Below are 18,369 nucleotides of genomic sequence, written 5' to 3'. Positions count from 1 at the left end.
CTATCTTTTGGCTTATCAAGCTCTGTGACCTGTTAGAATCTTGATGTATTTCAACCATGTTTGAGTCTCAGTTAAGTGTTTGGAGGTGAGGCATTGTGCAATTTGTGTTACAGTCCTGCTCCAACAGTCTTCAGACCTGTCTTTGATGTTACATAGCTTCATTCCAGTATGGATAGAAAATAATTTTCAAATAAAAAGGAAATAATTTTCATTGAGGATTTACACGAGGCATCTAGGTGAGTCCTGATATTTCAGCTTTTTGGCATCTTCCAGGGAAAACAAAAAACCTAGAAACTTATTTCCAAAGAAGTAGGGTTTAAATTTCTTTTTATTTTCTGAAGAGGAGGCTCAAATTATTGAGGATGCATTTTCTATTAGGCAAAGCAACAGAATGACAAACAGTAGGTTGTATCTACAGAAGACATCTTTATACTTCTCTTTAATTGGAATATTCTGTGCTCTTACAGTGCAAGAAATTTAGTAGCAATATTTAATTTGTTTCTTTCCCTTTTCCAGCATCTTTGAGGATGAAAGCATGAAACTACGACAGCTGAAACTGGAGAATCAGGTAAATGATGGTGCTAAAGATGCCACTCAGTAAGAAGTTCCAAAACTAAGGATGGTCTAACTGGTTGGTGATGAACCTCAGTGTTTTGGGGTCTGTTGCCTTGGGTTATAAGCTGGTAGTAATCTCTGGCTCCTAGTCCTGTGGTCACTGTGGTCCCTAGTTTCAGACCTTGCCATGGGGATGCACTGCTGTTGCACTAAATCAAAGCTGCTGGGTTGGGTGGAATTCCCTCAGAGCAGCTGTCAGTTGAAGCATGAAGAGGTGAGTTTAAAGAATCCATTGTAATTTTGTTTCAGGATTTCTTGGATTTGGTTGAGTTTTCAATCACCTGCAAAATGAACAGCTAGCAAATTTCACTAAAATACATTTTAACACCACCTCCCCTCCTTGCAAATGAGATTTGTTGAGAGACGCCAACAGCCTCTAATTTAGGATTGTATACTTAAGCTTGAATATTATCTTTTAAAGTCTACTTTTTACTTTTACATTAATAGTACCATGCTTTCTGAAGAAATCAAAGTAAATAGGAAATCACTATCAGACATTATGGACTTGTTGGTTGTAGCTGATTTTGGTTGTAGCTAATGCCCAGATTGATTAATTTGTCCCAAACATTTATAGGAATTTGTTTTAAAAAAATGCAAAATGTTTTAATCCAGCAGGATCATGTTTAGAACCTTTGGCTGTACAGAGAATCTGGAATAAGTGTTTGCCACAGCAAAGACATAGGTCTATCAGCCATCTTTAAGATGAGTTTGGAAACCCTATAATTGCAAAAAGGCAGTATTTTTAATAATGCATGACATCAAGTTCCATATGTGGGCCAGTACTGCCTGCCAGTGTGCTTTTATCTAGACTACTGCCTCTTCCTTGAGGAGAGAATGTGTGGCTACTCAGACAGTTCTTACTTCCCCAGCAGTAGAAGGTGATCCTAAGCCTTTTGAGACACCTGCTGCTCAAAGCACAGTCTCCCTGTGGGTGGAGAGCATGAAGCTGAGCACGTATTACTGCATGCTCTTCTTCTTGACATGAAGTTTTATTAAGACCATCACCACTAGGGTTATCACTGTTGCCTCAGCATGAACTGAGGAGGAGCTGGGAGAGTGGAGAGGATGTTTCTGAGCTAGGATCCATCCCATATGGCCTACTAAGGTAGGACCATTCCAAATATTACTAGTATGGTATTGCACCTTCAAGGATGGAGTGGCTTAAACTTTCCCCTATACCATCTTCCTGTTCATTACAGTTGTAGAAAGACTACAACTCATCTTGTTAGTCTGCTATGATATATTTGATGTATCTGACTTCTTAGCTTGTTTGAAATTCATTAGAACTGAAGTTGGTGGTTTGTGGTCTTTTAATCATCCTGTATTCTGACGTTATGCTTTGCTGTGGTGCAAATTTTTTTTTCCCTGAAAATATTTAATACGTGGAGTTCACAAACAAATAATGATAATATGTATCCATTATTTAATTAATTAGTTGTGTGTTCTGGTGTCCTGTTCCTGAACTATGTATTTTTGTTGTTGTCGTTTTATTATATGAACTTTTAATGTAACACAGAGCTGGAAGAAAAGGCTATGTGGTAGACAAAATGAAATAAAATAGTTTCCTTTTTACGACTTCATCTTAGTGGAGCAAGTCTGAGAATACATAGTACTGAAGGTAAGGCTGTTCTGCCACCTTATGGAGAGAAGATGAATTGCTACTGTCTGCTCTGTCAGTGGGCCTGTAGATTCTTTTAATCTCAGTAAGCAAAGTAGTAGAGAGAAGCCTTTTTAAAACAAACTAAATCATTATCAAGTTTCGACACTTTGATTATCCTGAAATTCTTGCAAGAAAAAGGCTAGTCTTATCTACCAGGAGTAAAATATATTTCTCAGTATAAATCAATATAATCTCATTTGATCGGTGAGTCCTAGAAACTCTTTGATGGAACAAAATGTGCTATAATAACAACAACAAAAATTTTAGTCTGATGCCCAGTAAAATGTTTGATTATTCAATTAGATTAGCTTTATTAGTTAAGTAGTTCTGAAAGTTATTGTATCCTATATTCATCCCAAATTCAATTTCCCATTCCAGCAGTATCTGTATACTTTTGAGTGCCTTTGGGATGTGTCTGTTTTATTTTTTTCTTGTTCATCTATTTGAAAGGTAGAGAAGCTTTGGCAACGTTTTTTTGCTAATCTTTATTCAGAGTATAATGTTTTGATTCTTATTTTCCCTCTCCTTTTATTTAAAGTAACAGAGATGAATAAACTGTCATGAAATCTTTCTTTTTCCCTCAGCATTAACTTAAAAAACAAACAAACAACACAAACCTATGGAAATTCTTCTGAATGATCTGATTATCTTCCAAGAAAACAAATTTTATCTGTAACTAGCATTTTCTAAGAATTTGACCTCTGCTTCTTCGTATTATTTTCTTCTTCTAGATCAATGTGATAATCTCTTTGGAATACTATGTAATTCTTGCCCTCTATGACAATCTTTACAAAATTTATGCAGTAACAAACACTGTTGGTATTGCAATCCAGTCTTCAAAGTGTAATTATGAGTTTAAATAAAAAAGGTTGTTTTGTTTTGTTTTTTGTAGCTTTTTTGTTAGCTTGTTGGGTTGATTTGTTGGGTTTTTTTGTGTTGGTGGGTTGTTGTGGGTTTTTTTAAATAAGTGCTTGTGTTTGTTTTTTTTTAAATAAGTGCTTGAAGAACACAAAGAATAAAGAACCAAGGGATGAGCTGTGTTGGAATGCCTCATTGCCTGAGAAACTAACCTCACTTGAGATAAAAAGCCAAATAGGAGAGGAAAGAACCAAGAAGAGAGATAAAAAGCATAAGAGGGGAGGAAAGGGTTCCAAAGGTGCCTGTGTCTCAAGTGAAGGGGTTGAATTGTTAGTACTGTTTATCTGACAGATCCTTGGAGACTGAAAAGAATTTAATGGAAAAAAGGTTTCTATCATCAAGAACAAGTTTCAGGGGGTGTTGAGGTACCTAAGAAGCAGGCATGGATAAACTGCACCTGTGACAAGGGGCTTGCACGTTGTTTGTGTAGTGGTGCATTACATAATATTAGAATGTGGTTTTTCCTTCTTCTTCATGCATCACTTTAAGGATTAAGTGTGGCTGTGTTTAAAATGGTGCGGTGTCCCCACTTCCCTTGATTTAAGTCTAGAAGTTGTTTGTATTCTCCTTTAATAGGAAATAATAAACATAGTATATATATGTATCTTGGAAAAATTATTGGGTTTTTTTAGCGTTTGGATTTACCATTCTTTCCTTTCAATCCTGAATTACATGGGGAAAAAAATTCAAGATAAATTTTGCTTTTACCGGATCAGTCCTATTTTAATGACTGTCATTTTAATTTTTCTTTTCCCCTTGAATTTTTATCATATGATAGCTTTTGATACATAAACCTTTTAATTTGGAAGTCCTGACTTCCTTTTCATGCTTTGTGACAGCATGTATAACTGCATTGGCAAAGTAATCCCCAATTAGGGCTTTTTAGAAATGTTATGCTAATAAGGTAAAAGACTTAATTGCCATATAATGCATAGAGCAAGGGCTCTCATCTTTATTCTGGCATTTTCAAATAGTTTTGGAGATTATTTTTAAGGTCCCTTCCAACCCAAACCATTCTATGATTCTAAGATAGTTCTTGTAATACAGTTATCTTAATTGTACAAAACAGGGAGGAAAAATTTTAATTCCCTGTATGTACAGGAAGTTGTTGTCCTAAATGATGGAATGTTTAGTCCAAGCATAACTGCAGCGGAAAGAGTCTGTGACCTGTTTTGTCTACTCTTATCATCCTAAATAAGTAGGATACATGGAATAATAAAATTGCCAGAACATGCTGTGTATGACAACATTTACATTGTGTGATGTTTAATATTGGATAGTTAATGACTGCTGAATTTGTCTGTTTATATTAAAGATTGCTGTAGTTTAGACTGAGTAAAGTGAGTTAAAATTATCTGCTGATGGTCCCAGCATAGATCAGAAAATAAGTGGGGGTCCTCATCACCTCTTGAGGGCTCATGGAGTATCAAAGGCAATGTCTCACTCCAAAAAACAGTTATATCTGTGTCTAGAGTTTTTGTAAGAGATTACAAGAGTATTTCAGGTTTGTTGGAGAGCCTGATCAGTGACACATTATTGCCAATGGCTGAGGCATAGTTTCTACCTCTCTGGATGTGGTTACTCATCTTTATTTAATGCTTTTTCTGTATTTCACAGAGAGCTCTTCTAGAGAAGAAGCAGAGGAAGAAACGTCTTGATCCTTTGATGGTACAGCCAAATCCTGAGGCAAAGCTGCGTAGGTCAAAGCCCAAAGGGTGTGAGGAGCAGACTCCTTTAGTAGAAACTCCTGCCCCTTTCAACAGTGATGTTATGTTACATGGTAAGTAATCAGTCTGATTGCAACCATGTTCCCCAAAATGCCAGTGTGCATTTTTTATCAGGGATGGGCACCTACACTGCTGTGACAGTGGTCAGATCATAAACAAGACTGATTACATAACATTCCATGTACAAAAGCAGAATTGTAGTACAGTATGGTTGAGCAATACTGAACTGTAAAACCAAATTAAAACCTTACCTTGAATTTTGTGACAACTGAGTATCTTGATGTGCCTTTGAGTAATCTCTCCCTTGTGTTAGGCTGAGAAGAACTGCAGAACCTTCTATAGGAACTTTAGGGACTTCTGTAAAGGTAGGGAGGTACAAATTCAAAGTAAGGTAATTTTCTGAAGCTGTAGGAAAAAGAAAAGGAAATAATCCAGTAGTGACTATCGGTACTTTTCTTCATGGTATATTCCATCTCAAGATTGCATATGACTGAATGCTAAAGTAGATGAGCAAAACAAAAGTCTAGGGGATACTGAATTATTCTTGCTGTTTCTTTCCCCATCTGTTGTTTTCTGTGGGCTTCAGGGAGACAGCTGAAACATGACAAATGAAACAAACATGACAAACATAGTCACAAGGGCAGTAACTCAGTGGTCTCAAAACATTACAGTAAAATAGTTACCAGTCTGTCAGGAGTGAAAAGAAATACAGTAGTGAGAGCTTTAAGACTTCCATGTCACAGGGAGGAAAAAAAAGCAGCAATGTAACTTCTACATTCCAGTGTAAGTGTCAGGAAGTAGTTTATGAGAGCCAGGATCCCATCAGCCTATCAAGAAAGTAACAGGGATCATCCTAATACTTTGAGATGCATGCTAATTCAGGATTTTTTAGTACTGCCATTATATTATTACAGAATTAATGTGTAGAGTAGAATTTAAAAACCTCAAACAAACTAGCATTACCAGGTTTGAAGATCACATTTGGAACTGTCTTAGCCCCTGTCTTTTGAATGTTTTTTCTTGTTCTCCGGATGTTTTTCAGGATTGTAGAATGGGGAGGAAAACGGTGATGTGGATGGTAGCATTTATGTATTTATAATCAGCTGAGAGAAAGCTGCTGTTAAAAGATGCTTTTAAGTCATGAAGAGAGTGGGAGAAAAGACTGACAGAACTTCTTAGGAAACTTCAGTAGTACTGAAACTACAGGAAAGAAAAATTAAAACTAACTACTCTTTCACTGGCTTCCATATTTCTGAAACTTCCTCAGTACAAACAAATCCTGTTAAGAAGTGATAACAGCAGTAAACGTGTGAAATCTGATGACTAGATAAAACAGTAAAGTTTTAAGAGGAAACTCAGTGGGAAAGCAAGAAATCCAAAGCTGGAGGTACCCTTACATATTGTGTGCTACACAAATGCGTATTAAATATTATGTCAGACCCTGACATCGAGATGCCTCCACGAGTTGTGAAGTGCACTGCACAGCTGTGTTGCATGTTTAAACATGGAAATTTAATTTCTACCAAAAAGATAAAGGGTACTCATTCACAGTTTTTTCTGCCTGTGGCCGTAGATATTTTTGTCAATTTGATTTGTGATGTTCACTGTAGAACACTCACTTATTGGCGCGGAAGCAAAGGAACTTGAAGGAAAAGAAAACAGACTAGTTGCCCATAAATAAGTTGAATTATATCAATGTGCATAACCAATACTACTAATTTTAATTGCTTAAGCCCTTGGAAAAAAAGAGTAGATACAATCACTATATTTATAAATGAAGAAACAGATGCCTGATGTACTTAAAGTAACAGATGGTTTGTACCAGAGTCAGGCCTAACTTCTCCCATTCTAGCAGAAGTTGAACAAGTGTATGTCAGTACTTGAAAGCAATGCTTTAGCAAGGGAAGAGGAAAAGAAGAACCATCCTGGGATGTGTCTTTAGCCATAATAAATAGACTTTAGCATTCTGTTTCATTTTGGCCTGCAGGCATTGATGGACCAGCTGCTTTCCTGAAATCAGAAGTGCAAGATTTGGGGACCAAGCTCCAAAATCTCTCTGCTGGATCTTCCCAAACAGAAAACAATACAGATCAACAAAATGGTGGAGAGGCTCTAACAGACGCAGAAGGCAAGCCAGATCTGCAGGAAATCTTAGAGAAACGAGGTAAGAGTTGACAATAGGCAAAGATCTTTTTTGTGTTTTTTCTACTTACATTTAATTTTTTCCAGTAGCTTTAAAAAAACCTGAAAAATATGAGGAATCATTAAACAAGTGTGTATAGGATATTATTTTCAAGAGTAGAGCTAGCAGATTCCACAGCATTTAGAAATGCAGAACTGCATTTCCTTCTTCTGATATTACTTGGTTATGTTATGTTATGTTATGTTTCAGAGGTTTATCGATTCATGTGTAGTTTCTAGCCTCTCCAGGGAAGTTGGTGACAGAATGCTGCTATACTTCCTATTTTGCTAAATTTTGGGGTATTCTTATTCCAGATGAATTAGATCTGGATATGATGCTTGAATATTTTCACAACAGCAGAACCCTCTGTAGCCAGTACATGCTGTAATTAAACTGTTTAGGAGTCTAACAGGAAACATTTATTCCAGAGTCAGAGGCTGTCACAATCAACAGTTCTAGAATTTTATAGTCAATAGTTATATCCCATCGAGTAATTTCCTAGTGGAAACTTTCTCTCTCTGCCAAGAATCTTACATTGCTGCCAGTACCACAGGAAAACATTTTTTTTGCATGCAGCTTAAGCATGTTGCAGCAAAATAATGGCTAGTGTTTAGTATGGTACCCAGCTTGTTTTTATTCTGCAGATCCTGTCTCACAGAGTGTTTCCAGAACACTACCTAAGGTACTACCTTAGGTAGAAATACTTACATTCAGTTGTCAGATGCAACAGCTGTTTACCTATGGATGGCAACATTACACAAAAATTAGTTAAGGAAGCAGGAGAGAATATCCAGAAACTTAAGGGGAAATTAGTGGAGGTAGAATATAAACAGTGAATTTTGAAATTGGCTGGAGTACTAGGGTTAACGCCTTTCCTCTTTCCAAATGTGCTTTGGGAAGTTTACTGATGAGTTGTTAGGACTACATTTTCTGTTTCATCTGAGTCAAAGAACTTCCAGCAGTGCCCTTTCTATGCAGTGCCATGTTAGACCATTGTTATAATATTGGCTCTCAGAAAATAGTTCAGCTTAGGCTGAGTGTGCTTTTTCTATAGTGCTTTATATGCTTTTCCATCCAAATTAAAGAGTGGTCTCACAGAACAAGATGATGAAGTTGCAAGTGGAAGGAAACACCAGTGATAGTTAGAGAAGCTTTTTATAAATGCCTTTATCCTGAGATCTTTTGGTTATGTGCCCACAGTCATCTCTACGTAACTGTGCTCAGGTTAAGATTAAATAGGTCCTGGCACTAGTCAGTCTGCACTTCCTTTTTAAAACTCAAATAATTATTAGTATTCATGAGACTGGAGTTATTGCTACTGATGTAAGAGTAGGAGGAGCTCTTACTGAAAAATTGTCATGTGCAATTCAGTGTGTATAATTCTTAAGGGGAAATAGTAAAGGATGTAAAGTTGTACAGAGTCTGACCTACAGGATAGGTGTCAGCTTTTTGATCTGGATTTCTTTTCCTTTTTAATTCTTAAGGCATGGAAGGGTTTTTTTGCATTAAAATAGGCAAAATGAATTTAGTGGAAGCACATACTAAGCAATATGTTGTATCGTGTGTCATATAAAATAGGTATCAATAAAATCCTGACAGCTGCTTAATCATTTGCACAGTGACAGCTGCAAAATGTCACTAGTGGTTTGGATTACAAGGCTTGGGAAGCAATATAGAACATGAGGAAAATCAGCAGATGAAACAACAGAAATTAATAAGAACAAGAGCAGAATAGCTATGCAAGAGTCATGTATGAATTAGTGGTGCCATGAACTCATGACAGCTTTTTTCAGAGGTTACCTGCTTTATCCTCTATTCTGACAGGAATTTCCGGCAGTTTGAATTTTGATGAGGAGGACACAGAAGAGGAAGAAACTAGTAAGAGATCAGCATATCACTCAAAGTATCCTGAATCTGAGAGGCCTAGTTCTGCAACCAGTGAGAAATCTTTTGCAGTGAGTGTCTTGAAATGCATTTCTGATAAGAGCTGGGCATATGCTAGATTTTTAGTACTAACCCCATGAGCACTAGGTTAAAATATAGTAGTTGCAGCTACGGTATCTAGTATATTAATTCCTGAAGGCAGAAGAAGGTTGTAATTGTCAGGTTATCTGACTGAAAGACCGTTGAGTTAAAGACAAAGACCTAGTAATGATCAAAGGAAACATGGTGGGTGGAGGAACTCAACTAGTCTAATCACTGAAGACAGGAACACAATGATTCAGCTATTCTTATGACCTTCAAAAGAGACAGATTAGGCCATTGTTTCAGGTGTAAAATCCACCAGGATGACTCAGAGAAACTCTGAAATGCCATGCAAACTCAAGATAGATCACTACCTGAAGGTTTATAGTATTTATTGTGAGATGTGAGGGGGAACAGAATTTTGGGATGGAACAAAGATTTCTGGGATTTGACAAAACTTGTTACAGAGTGTTTAGAGGAAAGGACTCATGAGGGGAAAGAAAGGGTCAAGGTGGGTCAGGGACTAATAAGCACAGGAAAATAGACAGTAAAGGAGGTAAAAGGCACCAGATGCATGTAAACAGTTGCAAGACAGTATGTTTTTCTGGCCAAGACCCAGTATATTTGTGAGGTGACCATATGTGTGTAGTGCTGCACCAGTAGGTGAGTAGTACTAGAAGTCTAGATGTTAGCTATTTGGGAGACTGGGCTATGGGTGTCAGATATAGGATGGGAAGTGCTGGAGGCAGAAGAGGTGAGAGCCACTAGTGAATTTCAGGTCTCTGTGTATATTCAGACTTTCTACTGGCTGTGCCTGGGAATGGGGATAAACCAACAACCTCATCTCTGAGGTCCAGTAAGGAAGGAATTTCCTGGGTTCTGCAATCCATGGAAGTCAGCTGCTTCTAAGAAAAATTACTTTAATGACCTAGACCAGATTTCTAATAGAATACCATTTCCTTTGGTGACTGTAATTTGCATCCTCACTGTACATATTGGTTCTGAGGTTCTTCCAGCATTTAGTTGAGATGGCTCCACCACCAGCTTACTCTGTTTCTCCTACTGCTCTGAAGTAATATAATCTTAGTGCTCCTTTCAGTCACACAAGTCCCAGCCTGTCTTACTGCATCCTCCTGATGGGTGCATAAGCTTTTCATGCTGCCTCATTTCCCCACAGGGAGTCTGAAGCTCTAAAAGTAGAGGTGCTCTTCGCTTAGAATGTTATTTACAGCGTCTCATCCTGTTTTCCCCTTCCTAGCAATTAATTCATCTCTGATTAATGGGTACTTTTTCTCCCCTCCCCTTGGAGAGCTAGTCTTTCCTTGGAGTAAATGTTTAGGAACTTTATTCAGAGAAACACAGGTGGTCTCTTGTTTAACTTCCTTTTTACCAACTCTGTTCTTGAGACATGAGTTCTTCTGTTTCAACAGACCTTTCTTTTACTGGGGAGTACCAGAGCCTCTGATCTGATATTGATTTGCTAATATGATGCTTTTTCCCGCAGGAAACAGGTGCTTCCTGTAGTCCATCCCCTCAGGCAGATGCACAGATGGGAGAAGTAGAGAACTTAGAGGATTTTGCATTACGCCCTGCACCCCGTGGTATTACAGTCAAGTGTCGAATCACTAGAGATAAGAAGGGAATGGACCGGGGCCTCTTCCCTACTTATTACATGCATCTGGAAAGGGATGACAACAGAAAGGTATTGGAAGCAGCACACAGTGTATTGGCTTTTCACTCCTATCACAGAATATGTTTGGTGTATGGGAGAGCTTCTGGTAAGAAACCAGAAGCTGAGGAGAGCTAGCATGCAGATGAGGACAGCTTATATTTGGCTAAGGCACTAGGGAGGGAATTAGCAGGTTTAAAAGCCGTAACACTATGAAATATGAAATTTAAACAGTATAAAAATTTAAAGGATAAAGAAGAGCAGGGAGACTGAGCTGCTTCAGAAGAAAAGAAGGGAAGACTAGAAAGGACAGTTGCTTTAAATCTAGACTGCCAAGTGAGGTGATTGGAGGAACAGAATTTCAGGATATGCACTTGTGGAAGAGATTAAAATTGTGAAGACATTAATAACAGCACAGAACAAAAAGGGGAATGGGTGCAGGAAATAGGGAGATAACAGTTTTGATAGCAATGCCTAGCAATGCCACTGCATTCTTACAAAGATCCAGTCTTGATCAAAGTTTTCTATTTCCAGACATTCCTTCTTGCAGGGAGAAAACGAAAGAAGAGCAAAACATCCAATTACCTCATATCAGTTGACCCAACTGATCTATCCCGGGAAGGGGAAAGTTTCATTGGGAAACTCAGGTGAGAACCATAGATGAAAACTACAGATTGGAGAGACTGGATTTGCATTTTATTTGAGCTGGGTTTAAGAACAGCAATCTGGTATCAACTCAGAAAGAATGAACTTGTATTGTTCTACTTAATGTAATCTTCATTCACCTGGGCTGGCAGCCTTTTTAAAGTGTTGCCATTCGCTGTGGCAATTCAAAGAAGGAATTATGGATTTAAGCCTTTCCTAGATGGGTTACAGATTCAGTTCCACCTCCTGTGGAAGCTCCTTACTGAGCTGGCAATATGTAGATTCAGATCACAAGAGATGTGTGTTTTCACTGTGCTGGACAAGTATATTCAGAAAATGCCAATAATTTCCACTTATGCCTCTCTCTGTCTTTTGATAACCTGACATTCATACTCCTTTCAGGACATGCTCTAGTGGCATGGTGGGTGGTGTTGTATTGTTGTTTGTTTGTTTGGAGGGGAGTGTTGTTGGTTTGTTGCTGTTATTTTTATTGTTTTCCTCCTGGGTGGACAGTTGGACTCAGTAATCTTTGAAGTCTTTTCCAACTGTGACAATTCTGTGATTAGGTCAAACCTCATGGGAACTAAATTTACAGTCTATGACCATGGAGTTAGCCCAGTCAAGGCACAAGGTCTAGTGGAAAAGGCTCATACCAGACAGGAGCTTGCAGCTATTTGTTATGTAAGTAGTGCCTCTCCTCTTTCACCCCTTTGTTTTTTGTCACCTGGTTGAGTTTACAGAATTATTGGCAGCCACCCCCACTTAACTTTGGAACCAACTACCAATTTCAACCAGATACATCAAAGGCTTCAAAGATCAGTTCTTACAAGTTCAATGAGGAAAAAAAAAAAAAAAAATCAATACCAGGAAAGAAGAAAGACCCAAACTAACATCCTGATGACCTTCTTACCTGGCCTATCCAGCATGAGGCCAGTTGGCATACCCTTTACATGGAGTTAGCCACAGCATGAGCTGCCTCTTGCCCAGCTGATATCTGGTGGACACCAAGAAGAAACTGGGAATATCCTATGAAGCAGAGTTATTTTTTGCAGAACCAAAGGCATTTTTGTGGATAGGAAGGAGCTGATATTATTTCAATAGCATCTTGTTGTTGATAAGGATTTGGTTCCAGGGGAAAACTTGACTTGCTAGTACCTAAAGAAGAACATCATTCTTAGGAACATTTTCACCTAAATGGTGATATATGTATAATGTAAGACTCAGGTCAAAAATATATTTGCCTTTTATCAAACTTAAGGCTTGTCCACTAGCAGGATTTTAGCACATTTTTGCCTCAGATGCAAAAACTTATGCCTGGAAATTGCACTTGTCTGATTTTGTTATAAATGTTTCATTAGGATAACGGATGCACTCTAAATTAGGTAATCCTAAGTATGACTCTTAGTCAGTTCTCAAAATGGGAGAGAAAGCTATTCTTTGGGATTAAACATTAAGCATATAAATAACTTCTACTACAATCATAGCTAGCCAATCTCTAAAAACCAATATAAATGTGGATTCAAAGTCAGTTTTGCTATCTTTCCTTCTTTGAGATAGAGTATCTCACTTATGGAAAATAATGTATTTCCTTGTCTTTCAGGAAACCAATGTGTTAGGATTCAAGGGTCCCAGAAAAATGTCTGTGATCATTCCAGGAATGAATATGAATCATAAGCGAATTCCAATCCGTCCACGAAATGTGAGTTAAAGAGTTTGGTTATGTTCCAGATTGGAGGAGGAGGCTGAAACTTTCCCATAGAGGTCTGGTTGTTACTGATAATCAGAGTTTTTAGAACAAGGTTGCTAATACCCAAGGCTTTAGCAAGTCTCTTGGAGAGTAAATACAATGTAGCCTAAAGGTGTTAATTTGTTCTTGCCTTTTTCCTAATTTGTAGCCTTGTGAATAGTGTTCGTGTCCTTACTTGTCCTTTGGTCATCCTAAATGTTATTTGCTTATTTATTGCTAGTGTATGTTGTTGCGGTTTTATGTACAACCCCTCCTCATTGGAGGAGAACCTGTTATTTGAGAGATAAACACTGAACAAACTTGCTTCTCCTGGGAGATTAGATTCTTAGCCAGTATATGAATTACAACAGATAGATAATAGATAAGGTGGTATAGAACAAGGGGCAATGGTTTGAAGCTTAAAGAGGGGAGATTCAAGTTGGACATTAGGAAAACGTTCTTTCCTGTGAGGGTGGTGAGATGCTGGAACAGGTTGCCTAGGGAGGTTGTGGTTCCCCTATCCCTGGAGGTCTTCAAGACCAGGTTGGATGGGGCTCTGAGCAACATGGCCTAGTGGGAGGTGTCCCTGCCCATGCAGGGGGGTTGTAACTGGATGATCTTTAAGGTCCTTTTCAACTCAAGCCATTCTATGATTCCATAATTCTATGATCATGGTGTAGTAGCAAGAGAGTAAAAATATTTTTTACAAGAACATTGTTAGTCTCAGTAGGAATTGAGTGGATTCTTTAAGGAGAAAGTGGAATGAGGAGAAGGATTGAGTTTTGTGATAACTATTTAGTAAGGATTTCTCACACATACGGTGAATGTTACAACTAAAAGCTTACTGACCTGTATCTGAAGATATATTAAGATATATGATGAAAATTGTTCCATATAAATATATATATATATATAAAAAATTATACTTGCAGCCATATTGTGAGTAGATATGAGTAGGACAAGGGTGTATTTGTTGAGGTCAGAGAAAAAGACCTGAACTGTGGAAATTCAGAGTCATGAGAGCCTAAAAAGAGGTTTAATTTTGTGAATGGGAAGGAAAATTGTATCTCTAGGTTGTCATTCATCATCTTTCAATTGATATTGCTATCTCTCCTGTATTGTTTCCATGGCCTTGCCTGTATGTTTCTCCTCTATTTTCCTAGCTGTTTTGCTGTACTGAGAGTGGACAAGGCTGAAACAAAAAGCTGTTCTGAAAAGCTGACAAAGCTTTCAGCGAGGGAGTTTGACTGTTTTTTGTCATTCTCTGTAGTGCTGTTTCCGGTTAAGCAATACTGCCCCCACTTTAAAGGAGGAAAAATTGAATCTAAATGCTCTTTGATGGTGTCAATTCGCAAAGGTTTTTTTGCATCTTTAAAAAGTACATAAAGATAAAAAGTATACGAAATAGCCAGTTTAAATTGAACAGTAAATTGTATTTAAGTTATCCTCAAAAATCCGCTATCAAATCTGTATACAATACTGCAATAGTTAATACAGCAGCATCAGTCAGACCTCCACAACAGGTTGTTTTCTAATATTTTTTTCCCATAAAAAAACTTCAGTTTGGATTGTTTTTTCTCAGGAGTTTTAGCATATATGATTTCAATTTGGATTTTTGTTGCAGAACTTTTACATTTAAACCACATTCCATGTTGTTTCACTGACTATTATTTGCAGCTCCTTGTAATTAGTTCTATTTGTCAAATTTCATGTGTTGGTTTACCTCCATTTTGTATCTTTCTTTTTTTTTTTTTTAATTCTCTACCCAATACAATGACATTTAACCTACTTAAGGCATACTTACAGTCCACTGCAACCTTTGGACTTTCTACTGAAGCACCCCAGAGTCTGGCACTATGCACATAGTTGTAGATTATTTTCCTTTGTTTCAAAGTTTAGAATGTTAAAAATGGAAGTTGGATCCAACAGAGTTGGCTAAAACTTATGAGACTCAGAAAGAATTCCTGCCAGCAGGATGACAGTCACCTGCAGCCTGTGAATTGCTGCCTTTCCTGTATATGTATTTATTACTCTGTCTCTCCTTTTTTTTTTTTTTTTTTTTTTTTTTTTTTTTTTTTTTTTTTTCTTTTTTTTTGTGGGCATATGAGCAAGTTGTTTCTGGTTGTTTTTTCTTTTTTTTTTTTTTTTCCCTGTTCTTGAGTGGACATATGGTGATAGCTTATTGAATGGAAAAGAATGCTTGGACTGGAAATCCATGAAAACATCTTCCTGGTACTTGCAGAAAATTTTCAGTAGGACTGAGTTTCAGTGCTGTCGTGTTTCGCTAAACAGGGAATGATCTTCAAGTGGCAGAGTACACACACATGAGAGAGGCAGTAGTCAAAAGCAGAGCCATTCTGAATCTGATCAATTTATTTGTTTCTTCTGAACAGGAGCATGAGAGTCTGCTCTCCAAATGGCAAAACAAAAATTTAGACAACCTCATTGAGTTACACAACAAGGCTCCAGTCTGGAACGATGATACTCAGTCCTATGTTTTGAACTTCCATGGAAGAGTCACTCAGGCCTCAGTGAAGAACTTCCAGATTGTCCATGACAATGACCGTAAGAGTCTGGTGGAGAGTGTGTGGGGCTTATTCCAAAAGGGAGAATTCCATTTCTTTAGTGAGGTTTGGGAGAAATGGGACACCCTTCCTGGAAAAGGGAGACTGGGTAGAGGAATTCAGCTCAGGATTACTGGGCACTTCTCAGCTGTTAAGAAAATTATATAAGGCCTCCCTTTTTCTGGGATGGGTGCAGAGACCACTGTCCCTAGCTGCAGCAAAACAGGGAGCAAAAGCAAGCTCCCCAAAAGCAAAGGATTAATATGGCACCCTCAGCCCAGCCCAGGAGTGGTTTGAGCCTTGGGTCTGAGAAGAAAAGTTATCTTTAGTAAAACACAGTCATTCTAGAGGACAGATTTCAAGGCCACTCTGATGAGGAAGGATGGATACACCAATCACATATATTTGGAACTGCCAGACATCTGTGGGGTTTTGTTTGTGAGGGTTTTTTTGTTTGATATTTTTTGTTGCTTTATTTTTGGTTGCTTTTTTAAATTATTTTGTTTTACTGTGAAATTGTTTTTCTCTGAATCTTTTTTTTCTCCCCAGCTGACTACATTGTGATGCAGTTTGGTCGTGTAGCAGAAGATGTGTTCACTTTGGACTATAATTATCCTCTCTGTGCTCTTCAGGCCTTTGCTATTGGACTTTCCAGCTTTGATAGTAAATTGGCCTGTGAATGAGAAACAACAGACTTGAAACATGGAACTTGTTCTCATCCCTGCATCATGTTGCAAGAGTTCCAGGTGGAGTAATGAAAAGCACATTGGGGATGGAAGGGAAATGGAGAACAGATTCCTGCGGGCTTATTAGAATACAAATACCAGGCCTCACTGCATTATGGTAGTTGATAGCAGACCATGTTAGGAGACTATCCCAAGACTGAGCAGTCTTTATATGCATTGTGGAAGAACAAGAAATATGGGTGATGCTTTTGTCATTGATGTTGATTCTGCTTTCAGAATCCTTGTAACATATGCTGCATGAGGCTGGGCTAAGAAATGTAGCCCACTAATTGGAACCCCCTGCAGCTAGGATTAGAAAAATAATAGGTTAGTGTTTATATACCTTGGAAATTCCAACTTGCAGATGACACTACTGAACTGATCAGGCACTCTTGAGTTCCTGATGAGATCAATTTAGAAAAGAGGAGGACAGATATTGGCATGTGTTCTCTTTTGCCCTGTGTAGCATTTTGCAGTTACAACAATCAGACAGAGAAGGATTCAGTTTGTGGCTCTGTGCAACCTTAGGTAATGTTCAAAAAATATAAAGCTGGAATTACATTGGCTGTAATAAAACACTTTTTCTCATACTCTGTTAAGGCTGATAGTCCAGTTCCTTTTCGTTAGTGTAATTGATCTGTATCTCTTGAGAGTCTTTTTACCAAATGAAGAACAAATCTCAAACACTCCTTTTTTAGTTGGTGATATGATATCCACTGCTGTTCTTCTTATTCTCAACTATGTGAAAATTGATACTGAACAGATCATAGAATCTAACTGAATTTGACAGAAGGTAGTATTGTAACCACATACAGTGCTATTCCTGAAAATTGGTGTTCTGACTGATTGAATTTAGACTGCAAGCTGATCAGAAATATTTCTTTAATTTGCCCATTGTTTGTAAAATATGCTACTTTCTTTGGAATGTTAGTGACTGATTTCATTTTTATAACATGAGATTATCTGAAGTTAATGATTTATTAAAGTAGATTTTATAGAAATAATTTTAACCTGACCATAAGAATGAGTTACCTCAAAAGGAGATTACAGTGTTTTCAAAAGTATCAGGAAATTCAAAAAAGTTAATAAATGTATCACAGAGCCTTACAGTGTGTCTTTCCAGTGTTCCATTTTTAATGCTGGATATACAGTATGGAGACTGCAGGTCACAGCATAGAGTGCATTTTTATTCATATGGCCTTCATTGATCAGAACGAAGCACTGCACACATGTAAGTCAGGGGAAACATCACCTCCATTTTCAGAAAGGAAAAAAGGAAGACCTGTGAAACTACAGTCAGTCTCATCTCTGTGTCCAGCAAGATCATGAAGCAGATCCTCCTGAAGGCTCTGGTAAGGCACATGTAAAACAAGGAGGTAGCTGGTGGCAACCAGCATGGTTTCACCAAGGACAAATCCTGCCTGACAAATTGTATAGCTTTTATGATGGGGTCACAGTGTCAGTGGACAAGGGAAGAACAACTGATGTCATCTACCTGGACTTGTGGAAAGCATTTGACACTGTCCTGTGTGACACCCTGGTGTCTAAATTAGAGAGACATGGAACTGGTGAATAAGGAATTGGCTGGACAGTCACACTCAGAGTGTCTCAATGTCTAAGTGGAGATCACTGAGGAGAGGAGTTCCTCAAGAGTCAGTACTGGGATTGGTGCTGTTTAACATCTTTGTCAGTGACATGGACAGTGGAATTGAGTGCACCCTCAGCAAGTTCATCAGTGACACCAAGCTGTGTGGTGTGGTAGACACGCTCCAGGGAAGGAAGGCCGTCCGAACGGGATTAAGAGGTGGCCCTATGCCAATTCATGAAGTTCAATAAAGCCAAATGCAAGGTCCTGCACCCGGGTCAGGGCAATCCCAAACACAAATACAGAGAATGGATTTAGAACAGCTCTGAGGAAAAGGACCTGGGGGTGTTGGTTGATGAGAAGCTCAACATAAGCTGGCAATGTGGGC

General features: G+C 38.1%; 1 protein-coding gene across 1 annotated transcript; it reads left to right on the top strand.

The window, feature by feature from the left end:
* The first annotated feature begins 519 nt into the window (after positions 1 to 519).
* Positions 520 to 16,609, top strand: TULP3 (tubby like protein 3). The gene is made up of 10 exons (XM_010004122.1): positions 520 to 568; positions 4,811 to 4,973; positions 6,908 to 7,084; positions 8,927 to 9,057; positions 10,572 to 10,769; positions 11,271 to 11,383; positions 11,948 to 12,062; positions 12,982 to 13,080; positions 15,501 to 15,672; positions 16,221 to 16,609. The coding sequence occupies exons 1-10, from the start codon at positions 536 to 538 to the stop codon at positions 16,352 to 16,354; spliced, it is 1,335 nt and encodes a 444-aa protein (XP_010002424.1). The 5' UTR covers positions 520 to 535; the 3' UTR covers positions 16,355 to 16,609.
* Positions 16,610 to 18,369: the final 1,760 nt, after the last annotated feature.

Source organism: Chaetura pelagica, unplaced genomic scaffold, assembly GCF_000747805.2.
Source record: "Chaetura pelagica isolate M959 unplaced genomic scaffold, ChaPel_1.0 scaffold198, whole genome shotgun sequence".
NCBI lineage: Eukaryota > Metazoa > Chordata > Aves > Apodiformes > Apodidae > Chaetura > Chaetura pelagica.
Note: the sequence above shows the minus strand (reverse complement) of the source record. Positions and strands in the feature narration are given on the sequence as shown.